The sequence below is a fragment of the Zea mays genome, chromosome 6 (assembly GCF_902167145.1).
Source record: "Zea mays cultivar B73 chromosome 6, Zm-B73-REFERENCE-NAM-5.0, whole genome shotgun sequence".
Taxonomy (NCBI): Eukaryota; Viridiplantae; Streptophyta; class Magnoliopsida; order Poales; family Poaceae; genus Zea; species Zea mays.
The window spans coordinates 115,739,658-115,754,266 of NC_050101.1; the positions used below are offsets into that span (position 1 = coordinate 115,739,658).

The 14,609-nt window shown below is 44.9% G+C and overlaps 1 protein-coding gene across 1 annotated transcript; it reads right to left on the reverse strand.

Moving 5' to 3' along the window:
- Positions 1 to 320: 320 nt before the first annotated feature.
- Positions 321 to 1,333, reverse strand: LOC100277760 (uncharacterized). The gene is made up of 2 exons (NM_001151247.2): positions 767 to 1,333; positions 321 to 659 (listed from the first exon to the last, which is right to left on the reverse strand). Exons 1-2 carry the CDS (start codon positions 1,296 to 1,298, stop codon positions 478 to 480), a joined length of 714 nt encoding a protein of 237 aa, NP_001144719.2. The 5' UTR covers positions 1,299 to 1,333; the 3' UTR covers positions 321 to 477.
- Between the last annotated feature and the right edge of the window lie 13,276 nt (positions 1,334 to 14,609).

The following is a 14,609-nucleotide window of genomic DNA, read 5'->3' on the forward strand; positions in this document are numbered from 1 at the left end:
GTTTTTCTTTTGCCCATCTATATATCGTCAGAAATGAATACTGATCCATACTACCTCCATTTTTAAGTAGTTGACGCCGAATAGTTCATTTTTTAACTAAAAACATCGAGTAAAGAAAAACTGAGGGAGTATTTCTCAAGGCACTCCAAAGCGATCTGCTGAACCTTCTACTTCTGCTCTCTGCTTCGTCAGCTGGGCTCTCGGATGGATGAGGGGTTCGTGTATCTCTTTCTTGAACCCCAAAAATGATAGGAGCTGAGGCTTAGCGCGTGTTACTTATTATGTGCGTTTGATAAAAAAAAACAAGGGTTAATACCACGTGGATCAAAAAGTAGTACGTACTTTCCAACAAAACAAGGTAATTACAGGATTCATCCATGTTGGGGATGGCTCCAAAAAGCAATACCAAAAAACAATCATGTCGTCTTGCAATCTGGTCCTTATATACGTCGCTGCACTGCACGCATACATAAATACTCAGCTTCTCATGGTCCATACAGAGAATGACTCTTTTGCATGTACTGAAGAATGAAGAAATCCAAGATTCAGCAGCATTATTATTAAGAGCAGAGCAGAGCAGAGCAGATGTTTCGTCCGTAGGGAACACTGCACTGCACGTCGCGGTCGCGTCACCACCATCGCCAGCAGCAGCAGAGCACCTGCAAGCACAAGGCCAGGACCAGGAGTGGCACGGCCCACGGTGAACAAAAGCAGCGCATGGCACGCCGGGAGAGAGAGAGAGAGCGAGAGAGCGAGCGGTACGCACCTTCCTCCGCTTCCGGCGCCGCCGCCGTCGTGGGCGCCGGCCGGCGGCCGGGGACTGCGCAAGCAGCATGGCCTCGGGGCGCAGCAGCAGGGGCGACCAGAGCCCGCTGCGGCCGTAGTCGAAGTCGAAGGCGCTGGTGTCCGCGAACTTGCCGAGGAGCCCGTCCGAGACGTCCCTCGGCACCAGCTGCACCAACAAGTCGTCGTCGTCGTCGCCGGCGGTCATCATCGTTGCTGTAGGCGACCACGGATCCTCCTCCAGGGCGGAGCAGCTCAGGATGTTGGGCGACGACGACGACGACGACGCGGGCATGCAAGTTCCAAATACGAACTTGCACCGGCGGCGGCGGCGGGTGGGCTGTTGCGGTGGCGGTATAGTATAGCAGCAGGATAATGTGTCTAGTGTCTCTCTCCTTTTCCGCTGGGAAAGCATGGAGAGGATTTGCGGCAGATCGCGCGGTGGTTGGAAGGGAAAAGGACCGGCAGGCCGGCTGAGGCTCCTCCATTCGATCCCGGCTGCCTCTGCTCTGCATCTATGCAACGCATCACATGATTGATTGATCGGTGTCGCTCATGGTGTGCGGGGCCACTCAGAGCCGAGCTCTTGCTTTCTTTATTGCTGTCTCACGTTTGAGTGTCCTCTCTCTCACCTCGTGCGGCGGCCGATCCCTTCCTTCCTTCATCTCTCTCTCTCTCTCTCACGCTCCATCGACCAACCATCCACCGCCGCGTCATGTGAGGCCCCTAAAGGCTGCCGCCGCTGATGACGATGGGGAGGTGATGATGGATGGAGCCTCCATCTGTCCATCACATCCAGTTAGCCAGGAGACCGATCGATCGAGTGCATTGATTCAAGGACAACCGCGATGCTCTAATCCTCTACGATGGATATAGCAGTAGCATGGGCACTGCTCAGCTCGCTTAATGGCAGCCACGTTACGTTAATGACAACGAATAATCGATGTGAGCCATGTCCTCTCATCCGATCCCTACTAGCTGGCCAAACTACCTACACGCGTCGCGGACGTCGCCATGTTCTCGCCTGAATGAAATTCCATGGCAAATTTTTTTTAGGAAACCACGCTCTTATTAATGGAGCTGGTTATAAAACATTATTCAGTTAGCTATTCATGAAAAATTATCCAGTTAGATATTCATGAAAATTATCCAGTTAGATATTCATGAAACCACACTCTTTTAGCTATTCATGAAAATTATTCATAGGTAACTAGTTATGAAAAAAAATGAGTTTATTTTTCTTTTTTTCCCTTTTCTCTTACGTGTGACTTTTCCCATCCACCCTCATAGACCCCTAAGGTTTTGTTTGGATACTCTAGTATTTACCCCAATTCACATGTGTTGAGGTGGATTAGGGTGTAAATTAGTTTTAAGTTACACCCCAATTCATTCAATACATGTGGATTAAGGTCAATAATGGAGTACCCAAACTATCCCTAAGATGCTTGCCCCAGCCTCGTTGGCTAAGCGGTCAGTGCAGCGCGGCCTGCGCCGATGGTGGTACGAGGAGGAAGGAGCTAACGACTGACACTGTTTATTGGAAGAATAAAAGGGGGTTTATGAGCGAGGTTCTCTTATCAGAATGAGAATGTTGCCGCCAAATCTTCATCAGATTGGTGCAATAGTAGTTGGTCGATGAGCTTAGCATCGAAAGCTAATCCGGTCTAATAGACTTGGTATCTATAGATAAACATTAGTCGAATAAGAATTTGTAAGGGAGTGCTTATCAAATCTACGGACTATAAAATGTATATTTCCCATTATCGATAAGAGGAGGGCAGACGTTTACCATGTAGCATGTGCTTCTCATCTCTTCGACGCGTCGCCACTTTTTCTAAGGGTTTACCAAGGTAAGCGTCATGCTGCTCTGATGTGGTCTCTACTAGGTTGCACCAGGGTAGTATGGTGTATCAACTTATTCCCAATAGATCTTGTACTAAACGTTGTTGTTGGCAAGATCTACTAGTTATCCTATATAGCGTCATTTTACTTTTCCCGTTTAAACTTCGTGTTATTAGATTGATCTTACACAACCAAATGTGTATGACTCAATCAGTTTCTACATTCCACACCATGCGGCTCCAACATGTGCACACAACAAATCTAGAGTATGATACGCATTTGTCACCCTGTGCCTTACATGTCTTAGTCGCGTTATTTGCTCTAGATGGACTTCTTTGGAGGTCCTGGTCCGTGTTCACGTGTGCGATCCTGGGCTCATGATCATAAATGTTATTATGGTTGCTGGCATGATACATACGGTAGATCGGATTTAGGATGTTTTTATGAATGGATCACTGTTCATTTTGCCCTGGTTTCGGTATATGATATGGGTAGTCCTAACGACAATCTGCGCCTTTGGTCGTACACGTGGCATGCGTCGATCTATGCAGGTTTATTTTCTTTTTGGTTGTTTTCACACACGTTTTACCTATTTTAACCAACTTCAAAAGGATCCGATTAGTGCGACTAGCACAAGTCGATCCACGTGATCATGTCAGAATTTGATGTTTCATTTGTTGTAGTGAATCTGCAGAGTGAGCTCGCTCACCGCACACCCTCCCTAAGGTGGCATGGTTGGAACCTAGCCATGCTCTAATAGGTGGTCGGAGCTGCATTCAAGAAAGATGTTTGCAGCAACAACATATCTCTTAGCTTCACATGTGCCGACGGTCTGGACGACCGTCCGCGGGTTTCGCACGACGATAGAGATATTTGAGTAGTGAGAAACATAGATAACATATAGAGTCCACTTAAAAGTTTCTTCAAATTAGTCACCAAACGGGTTTTGACTTTTTCATGGTCCATATCTCAAAAAAACACAATCTACAGCTCGGAATAACTTTTTCAAAAGCTTACCACTAGGAGGACCACTCCTCTTTCTTTCTCTTCCCTATGGCTGGCTAGTTTGTGAAATTCATTTTTCAAGGGATTTGTATTTTTTCAAGAGAAAATAAATTAATTTCAATTGGAAAAATAGAAATCCCTTACAAAATGGGTTTCCAAACTAGCCTTCAGCCCTTCACTATTGCCAACTTTTTTGCAAATTGGCCCTTTTCGTGTTTTTTTGCACAATTATGCCCCTGGCAGTTTCATTTCAAAAAATGGACCCTATGATCGGCGCCATCATCATTGGCGCCTAGCTAGGGTGTGCTGGCGCCAACAGTTTTGGCGTGCATACGTCAGATGCAAGTATGAGTTGGATTCTACGTGTCACCTACCTCGGCTCCATAGATCTTGGCGCCGAGGTAGGCACCCGGTCAACGCCGGCTACCTCGACGCCAAGATCTATGGCGCCGAGGTAGGTGCCTATAAATAGGACCCTACGTCTAACTGGTTGGTGTGCTCATTCCAATTCTTCGAAACTAGAGATATCAGCCTAATTTATAGGATGTCTAGGCGTGGTAAATCTGCTAAACAAAGGTAAGTTTTGGATCCGCCTCTTATTTTGTGAGTCTATTATATTTGTGATTGTTATAGAGCTTATGGAAATTTAGGAAGGGTCCTTTGACCGGAACTGCCTTCGACCCGCTGCCTTTGCCAAGTGGTGTTCCAGTGCCTATGTGTTTTGTGGTGATCCTTGTAAGGTTGATAAGTCTGAGGATCATGAGACTTATCGACAGAGGTATTGGATGTGTGCTAACTTTGCATTTGAGCCAACTATTGTTCAACGTCGGATGAATTTAATGGTGAGAATAGTCTTATAATATGTTAACAATTTAATGGTGAATGTTTTTTTGCATACTAATAATTGCCTGTTTTGTACACTCCTCCACCACTATGTGATTTTGAGCAGTGGATTGACACAGAAATATCAGAGAAAGACAAGAAGTGGTTGGATAATCTTAAAAAGTGGGATGCAGAGGACAAAGAGAGGATTGAGAAAAGACGAGAGGAGCTTGCTGTCGAGCAACAACGTGAAGACAAGCAGAAATGAGGCGTGTTGCTGAATGCAGGGAAGAGAAGGAGAAGAAGCTTGAGCGTGCACGTCGTGCAAAGGAAGCAATGAAGGACAACCCTGATGCATTTCGCAAGGGCAAATGGCCCCGTTGCACTCAGTAGTCTAGGTGTTTCATTTGAAGTTATGTAATAATGAACTTATTATTCGATATTATGTATTGTCGAACAATGATATTTGGTAATGAATTACCTTCAAATTGATGAAAACGACATAAATACGCAATTGATGAAAACTACATTTAAAGCAATTGTTGAAGGCGACTTCAAGCAATTGATAAAGATAATCAACACGCTAAAAGCAATTGTTACAGAAGAGTTTTCTAGTAGTGCTCCCACATTCCAAATTGTGTGGACCCTTCTCCATAGTATCCTCCCATTTTTGTTGTCTGCTGTGGGAGCGATGGAGACGTCGGAGGACCAACATTCTTTTTATGACAAGGGCAGCAACAATATGGATCTGGGCATACTTGCTCCTGTGAAACACCACCATTGTTGTTGTCTCTTTCATCCTCGTCATTTATGTTGCTTACTTCCCTCTCTAGATCAAATATCCTATTCTGTAGGTAGGATATGTATTCCGCATGAGGAAAAATCGGACGAGGATCTACCCAACGAGTGAACCCACAATTCTCCTTGACCAATGAATGCTGCATAAATGTTTATAGTTAGTTTCACTGAACAACAAAAGTATCTAGAACAAAGGATTAGAAATTAATTTTTATATATGCATAAGGACATCTGAAGAAACGACGGCCTCCATCAATTCCACCCTCAACGAACATCTGCACGAAGCAATCCTCACCATGCATGCACTTCGGCCAATCTTCTCTCCTATTATCGTAGGACCTAAGTCTAACCTCTTTGTTGAAATCTTTTTTTACTTTGAACTGGAAATTTAAAAACCGCCTCTTCAAAAAAATCTGGACCAAGAGGGCCATCGAAACACATTGGAGTTAACTTCCCTCCATCCTTTCGTCTCTCATTTCCTGCACCCTTGCCCCTAGAAGACCCTAAAGCCATTGTATTGCACAATGAAGCAAATGTACAAAGGATCGTGTATATATAGGCGAAAGGAAAGGTAGTGTAATGGATTATGATAACAGATATGTACAAAAACTTTGAAAAGGCTATGTTCTGGATCTTCAAAGGCTACATGTCCTACGATAATGTAGGATATTGTTGATTCTGAAAAGGCTATATATGCAGTCCTGAAAAGGCTATATCTAGTCCTGAAAAGGCTACGAAATGGATCTGAAAAGTTTAGATGCTAGTCCGAAAGTTGATGCTTCTGAAAAGGCTATGTAATAGTTCTGTAAAGGCTACATGACATAATCACAGATTTTACAAAATTTCGGCAGAGTTTTCTCTGTTTTTTGACAATCCAACATATACACATAGACAAGCATAACATACAAGTGCATACAATTGTAAAAAATTCCAAACAAGCTCATAAAAGTCTAAACAAGTGCATTACAAGTCCATAGAATTCATACAAGTCCATTAAAATGTCATACCAGCCCGTAGAGGCCAAATAAATCCATTACAAGTCCATATAATTCATACGTTACATAAAAAGTCCATAGAGTCCAAACCAATTCAACGTCTCCTAGTCTTACCCTTGCCTAAAGCGTCGGTGCCTGGAGTGTAACGTTGTGGAGAGCGGTGTCGCCTACGATCTTGTGGTTGTAATGGCTGTGTCAAAGGAGCCCCCTAAAGCTGTGAAGGTCCTATCTCGTCGTGATCGTAGTCGAATCCAGCACCAAGACCTGTGGAGGGCGTTGCTGTGTCGGTACACGATGGTACATGAACGTCATGTGCAACATTAGTCCTGCAGCCACAGCGAGCAGCAGCTCCACGTAGGCGCCTAGATAAACGCTGCATACCAAAGACATATTAGTTTACAACATATTCATAACAAGCTAAAGGCTATAAACGATGCATGTGGGCTTACCTGCAAGAAGCTGTGCATGCTGTTGTCGCCCACAATCAAAAGTTGGCGATCAATGTCCTCTACCGACCGTCGCAATGTGTTACCCTGTACAACATAATTTGCATCACACATACAATTTATACATGTCCATAAATCATCCATGGCCAGGGTCTTGGCTGGAAAACACGTGGTCGACCAACTGGTATGCGAAACCTATAAAATTAAATTAATGTTAGTAAGTAATATAGCCTTATTAAATAAAATTCTGAAGACATACCACATCCATATCTGCAGGAGGTAGACACAACCGCCTATAGACGAAGAGGAGGATGTACGATGGCAAGCCTCACAAAGCTGCCGGTACAAAAAAGAAAGCACAGCGGAGCCCCAACTGTAGTGTCCAGCTGTATCCCAGTCGGTTAGACATGGGATGTACATCCATGACGCGCAGTCTCCTGTGGCGTCTGGGAAGAGAACACAACCAAACATGTGCAGGATCCAAGCTCGACAATAGAACTGGAATGTACCCTCATCAGCATCAGCAGGGCACACACCAAAAGACTGACGGAGCCATGTGATGCCTACTCCAGCAGTCCTTTCAACGCCCTCAGCAGGAAGCTCTCTACCAAGAAAAGCCTCAACTCTAGCCCTCCAACCGTCAGAGTCACATTGGCCTGTCACTGCTCTGCCACCAACATCGAGTCCAAGTATCTTCTGTGTATCCTCTAATATAATGTGACTGTCATCTCACCAAAAGGAAGATGAAAACTATGTGTCTCTGGCCGCCACCTACATAATTAAAAAAAATAGTGTAAACGAGCTCAATGATTGAAGAATAATTTTACAAAATCCTAACAATACCTGTCCACAAGTGCAGTAATGGCCGCCGAGTCAATAGTAGGCAACCCGCGTCGTAACTGGTACGATATTACATCTAGACCTGCTTGTCTGAGGTAATTAGTGTACCTGTCATCGAACACCATGTCTAGGAACCCATTGTGTGTACTAGAACGAAGCGTTGTTAGGTCCTACACGGAAAAATATTATATTAGAAACACCATTTGTACAACAACAATTCTACAAAAAAAATTACAATTCAATACCTGGCCTTCCGACAGAAGGCGCCCCCGGTGGCTCTCGTCGTAGAACGGGTCGAGGAGGTGGAATTGTGCCATCCTACAAAATGAAATTAATGTTAGTAAGTAATATAATCTTATTAAATAAAATTAAGGTAGTATCATTAAACTAAACAATACAAACCTCGCTAATCTGCCAACGACAAGTGCGTGAATTATGACCAAGTCTACCGCACTTGCCACACTCATACTGCTCAGGGTCGGTAAGAAATGGTGTTCTCCTTCCCCTTCTACTCCTACCACCAACCTGATCCATAACCATCTTGTGCCTCGTCCTCTTCCTGGATCCACGATTGGTCCAACGACTGCTTGGATCGGCGACATACTTTGGGCCATCGTACGGAGGCCACTCACCGGCGTCACGATAAGGAATAAATCTTGGAATCCAAGTCAACACTAGTTTATCAATAGTAAACTCTTGAGGTATCCTCCTCTCTAAGTCAAAGTTGCGAGCTCGAGCAGCTGCGATTAGATGAGAACATGGAAAATGGTACTGCCTGGGTGCGCCACAAGTACATGACAAGTCATTAAGGACAACCACATGCTTCCTCGACTCTTGTGACTCGCCGTCGGAAGTAGTACCAGCTTGAAGGAATACCTCATATGTCCCTGACTGTAAGTCAAAACAATCAACAGTGTGTGTGTTTGCCCTTTCCTTTGCCTTCTCTAGAAAGGTCTTAGGTTTTGGAGCCCATCTCTCTCCCTCATTCTGCAATCCAACTGCATGGGTGTGTCTATCATTAAACCATGCCACAAGCTTGTAAAAGGTAAATGTTACTATAGCAGTGACCGGCATACCACGTATGCCCAACAATAATTTGTTGAATGACTCGGTCATGTTACTACACTGGAACTCATATCTCCATCCACCTAAGTTGTGAGCTCTCGTCCACTTCTCCAAATCCGGCATCAATCCATTCAACCAATCTCTGCCTTCGGCATTTGTTGTGACTTTGAGCTTTTCTAAATTTTCTCTAAAGAACTTGTCTTCCAGCTGGCGACATGTCTCCTGGAAAAGCTCAAAGTTATCCTTGACATCATCCTTACGCAGAAGATTCTCAGCAAGGTGTCGAGTACACCACCTGTGATGCAAAGGAGGGTACCCATCGATCTGCTCACGGACCGCGTTGAGTATTCCCTGGTGCCGATCTGATATTACACCAACTTCCCGTCCTGGGCCAACCACATGTATCCGGACCAGTCGCAGGAACCAACCCCAACTGTCTTTGTTCTCTTTCTCAACCAGAGCAAATGCTAGGGGAACTAGCTTGTTGTTTGCATCAACGGATATGTCAATTAAAAGAGTGCCCTGGCACTTGCCGAGAAGAAATGTGTCACACCCGGATTTAAGGAACAAAGCCGGGTGCATCTCATACATGCGCCAAGAAGACAACATATATAATAACAGAGTGTATAGAGATAAATGTCACAAAACATCAGAGTATTTATTACATAGCGGAAGACTTATTACAAAATAAAAGAATAAATATAAAATGAACTAAGGATCGTCGGCGCCAATGTCAACTGAGAAACGCCACCTAGATCAGATCGAATGCCTCAGTGTTACGCGGCTCCTCTTCGACCACCTGTTCTTCTCCTGTGGGGGGTGTGAGACAGCAAGAGTGAGCTCACATACGTTCATAGCTCAACAAGTCGTGGGGAATAATGTGGCATGAACTCACCAAAGGTGGGAGTTCATGAAGTGTAAGACTCATCAATAAAATAGAGGCTGAAGCTGAGCATTGCTTTTATAAGTTGGTCAAAATTTTATTAGCAATTACTAGGCGTAAGTAAATACCAAACCTTAGTAATAATAAAGAAAAGTAATAGTAAAATAATCCCAAATGCGATGCAAATGTCCAATTAAATTTAAGTTCCATAATTAATCATGTGAGGGTCCGAGCCGCTCATGACCGTGAGCACGGCTAGTATACTAGTTTTACACTCTGCAGAGGTTGCGCATCTTTACCCACAAGTCATGTTACCCATCTGCCAAGAGACGGCCAATCTCATACACCTCTACCGAGGAGGCGAGGCAGGGTAACACTACGAGGCCTTTACAAAGTTCCACTAGCTTCAGAAAACCCGCTATAGTTTATAGGAAGCTCCAATGCAGGGTTCTTGCCTGACCGCCATCGCAGCAAAATCAACCAAGGACCTCCCTACACTGACCACTCCCCTACTGCCCTTGCCCCTTTCGGGTAAGGTAGACCTCCACTAGCTTTCCTAGTTAATCAGCCAAGGGCGTCCCATTAAACCCTTGTGGTAGCACTGTTTTCCCGGGTGGTCACTCCATGTTCCCATTAATTTAATGATCTTAACATGAACAGTATTAGTAACAAGATAATAATAGAATAATCATGGATAGTGTATGTCCATACCCAATTCACATAAAGCAATAGCAAGTACTACCCAAAAATATTTCAGTGGTGAACAAGGTATAAAGATACCAAAACTGGGGTAACCTAAAGGATCCCATCAAAATTAACCTATGCAGATCATTAAAATTAATAAGAACATGGCTGGGAAAAGTAAGTGATCAAGGGCACAACTTGCCTTCAATGAGCTCCTGCTCAGCTATCTCTACTTGCTGAACCTCAGATTCCACAGTGGCTTGCTCGTCTACTCGCATCAACACAATACATACATGAAAGGGAAATGTGCCCTTGGGCCATTTCTAAGTATTTTGGTGATTTAGTGCCCAACACAGGTGCCTAATTGTAAAATGGTGGACAAAGTACAAATCAAGGATAAAGGTATGTTTCTCAGACTTAGTACATTGTTTTATGGACTAATGTATTGTGTCTAAGTGCTGGAAACAGAAAAAATCGAGTTGGAGAAGAGATGGCTCGAGCAGCCAAAGTCTGCCCAGTCTGGGTGCACCGGACTGTCCGGTGGTGCACCGGACAGTGTCCGGTGCGCCAGGCTGGCTTGGGCAAAGTGGCTGCTCTCGGGACTTCGACGGCGGTGTACGGCTAAAATTCACCGGACTGTCCGGTGTGCACCGGACTGTCCGGTGGGCCGCTCACAGGCGAACTCGTCGCTCTCGGGAAACCATCAACGGCGTACGGCTAAAATTCACCGGACTATCCGGTGTGCACCGGACTGTCCGGTGAGCCAACGGTCGGCCGGGCCAACGGTCGGCCGCGCAATCTGCACGGGACACGTGGCCGAGCCAACGGCTAGAAGATGGCACCGGACTGTCCGGTGTGCACCGGACATGTCAAGTGCACCAACGGCTCCCAGGCTGCCAACGGTCGACTGCGCTGTTTATGGAAAGAAATCGGGCACCGGACATGTCCGGTGTGCACCGGACTGTCCGGTGCGCCAGACGACAGAAGGCAAGAATTGCCTTCCCAGATTGCTCCCAACGGCTCCTAGCTGCCTTGGGGCTATAAAAGGGACCCCTAGGCGCATGGAGGAGTACACCAAGCATCTCCTAATCATTTCTAAGCACCAAGACATCGATTTCGTGCATTCGTTTCATTGTGATAGCATATAGAGCTCTAGTGGAGTTGTGAACTCATTGAGTCGTGTTGCGAGCTCTTGTTGCGACTTGTGTGCGTGTTGACACTTTGATTCTTGTGTCTTGTGTGTGTTGCTAATCCCTCCCTTGCTCCGTGTTCTTTGTGAATTTCAAGTGTAAGGGCGAGAGGCTCCAAGTTGTGGAGATTCCTCGCAAACGGGATTGAGATAAAGCAAGCAAAACACCGTGGTATTCAAGTGGGTCTTTGGACCGCTTGAGAGGGGTTGATTGCAACCCTCGTCCGTTGGGACGCCACAACGTGGAGTAGGCAAGCGTTGGTCTTGGCCGAACCACGGGATAACCACTGTGCCATCTCTGTGATTGATCTTTGTTGGTTATTGTGTTTTGTTGAGGATTCCTCTATAGCCACTTGGCAATTATTGTGCTAACAATTAACCAAGTTTTGTGGCTTAAGTTTTGAAGTGTTACAGGATCACCTATTCACCCCCCTCTAGGTGCTCTCAATTGGTATCAGAGCCGTTCTCTTCAAGAAAGGGACTAACCGCCCGAAGAGATGGATCCTAAGGGCAAGGGGATGGTGATCAACGACAAGGAGAAGGAGTCCTTCGTCAACGAGCCCAATGATGACAGGCCCACCGACTCAGGCTCGGGCCACAAAAGAAAAGACGGGAGGAAGAAGAAGACAAGGCGCATCAAGGAAATTGTCTACTACGACAGCGATGAATCTTCCTCCTCCCAAAAGGACAACGACGACTACGACAGACGAAAGACGGTTAACTCAAACTTTTCTTTCGATTATTCGCGCATTCCGCATAGCTCAAATGCTCAATTGCTCCCCATTCCACTTGGCAAGCCTCCTCACTTTGATGGAGAGGACTACGGATTTTGGAGCCACAAAATGCGTACTCACCTGTTTTCTCTCCATCCAAGCATTTGGGAGATTGTGGAAAGTGGAATGAAATTTGATAGCTCGGATAGCCCTGTGTTTATTAATGAACAGATTCATAAAAATGCACAAGCTACTACTGTGTTGCTAGCCTCTTTGTGCAGGGACGAGTATCACAAGGTGAGCGGCTTGGACAATGCCAAGCAGATCTGGGACACCCTCAAGATCTCTCATGAGGGGAACGACGTCACCTTGCTCACCAAAATGGAGTTGGTGGAGGGCGAGCTTGGAAGGTTCGCGATGATCAGGGGCGAGGAGCCAACTCAAACTTACAACCGGCTCAAGACCCTTATCAACAAGATAAGGAGCTACGGAAGCACGCGATGGACGGACCACGACGTCGTCCGACTGATGCTAAGGTCCTTTACCGTTCTTGATCCTCATTTGGTGAATAATATTCGTGAGAATCCCAGGTACACCAAAATGTCGCCCGAGGAAGTCCTAGGAAAATTCGTCAGCGGGCGAATGATGATCAAGGAGGCGAGGTACGTGGACGACGCCTTGAATGGACCGATCAACGAGCCACAACCTCTTGCTCTCAAAGCAACAAGAAGCAAGGAGGCGCTACCTAGCAAGGTGGCACAAATTGAGGCGGCCGGACTTAATGATGAAGAGATGGCCCTCATCATCAAAAGATTCAAGACGGCGCTTAAGGGTCACAAGGGACAGCCAAGCAAGACCAAAGCCAAGGGGAAGCGCTCATGCTTCAAATGCGGTAAGCTTGGTCATTTTATTGCTAACTGTCCCGACAATGATAGTGAACAGGACCAAGGGAGCAAGAGGGAGAAGAAGAAGGCATACAAGAAGGCAAAGGGCGAGGCACATCTAGGCAAGGAGTGGGATTCGGATTGCTCCTCCTCCGACTCCGACAATGAGGGACTCGCCGCCACCGCCTTCAACAAGTCATCCCTCTTCCCAAACGAGCGTCACACTTGCCTCATGGCAAGAGAGAAGAAAGTAAGCACTCATGATACTAGTACTTATGTTTCTTCAAGTGAGGATGAGTCTAGTGATGATGATGAGATAGATTACTCATGCTTATTCAAGGGATTAGATAGATCTAAAATTGATAAGATTAATGAGTTGATTGATGCTTTGAATGACAAGAATAGATTACTAGAAAAACAAGAGGATCTTTTATATGAGGAGCATGATAAATTTGTTAGTGCACAAAAATCTCTTGCTCTTGAAATTAAAAGGAATGAAATGCTCTCTAGTGAATTATCTTCTTGTCATGAAACCATTGCTACTTTAAGAAGTGTTAATGATGATTTAAGTGCTAAACTAGAAGTAGCTAGTAAATCTAATTCTTGTGTAGAAATTATTGAAACCTGTAATAGGTGTAAAGATTTTGACATTGATGCTTGTAGTGATCACTTAGTTTCAATTTCAAAATTAAATGAGGAATTGGCTAGTCTTAATGCCCAACTTAAGACTAGCAAGAATGAATTTGACAAGTTAAAATTTGCAAGGGATGCCTACACGATTGGTAGACACCCCTCAATTAAGGATGGACTTGGCTACAAGAGGGAAGCCAAGGACTTGACAAGCCATAAGGCTCCCATCTCTGCCAAGGAGAAAGGGAAGGCCCCTATGGCAACTAGTGCTAAAAAGAACCATGCTTTTATGTACCATGGTAGGAGACAAACTAGAAATGCTTATAGGAGTTGTAATGCATATAATGCCTTTGATTCTCATGCCATGTTTGCTTCTAGTTCTTCTCATGTGCATGATAGAAATGTTGGTAGGAGAAATGTTGTTCATAATATGTCTAGGAGAAATGTTGTTAATGTTCCTAGGAAAGTAAATGAACCTTCTACAATATATCATGCTTTAAATGCTTCTTTTGCTATTTGTAGAAAGGATAGGAAGATAGTTGCTAGAAAATTAGGGGCAAGATGCAAGGGAGACAAAACTTGCATTTGGGTCCCTAAAGATATTTGCACTAACCTTGTAGGACCCAACATGAGTTGGGTACCTAAGACCCAAGCCTAAATTTGCCTTGCAGGTTTATGCATCCGGGGGTTCAAGCTGGAACATTGACAGCGGATGCACAAACCATATGACGGGGGAGAAGAAGATGTTCACCTCCTACGTCAAAAACAAAGATTCCCAAGATTCAATAATATTCGGTGATGGGAATCAAGGCAAGGTAAAAGGGTTAGGTAAAATTGCAATCTCAAATGAGCACTCTATATCTAATGTGTTTTTAGTAGAGTCTCTTGGATATAATTTGCTATCTGTTAGTCAATTATGTAATATGGGATATAATTGTTTATTTACAAATGTAGATGTGTCTGTCTTTAGAAGATGTGATGGTTCACTAGCTTTTAAGGGTGTACTAGACGGCAAACTTTACTTAGTTGA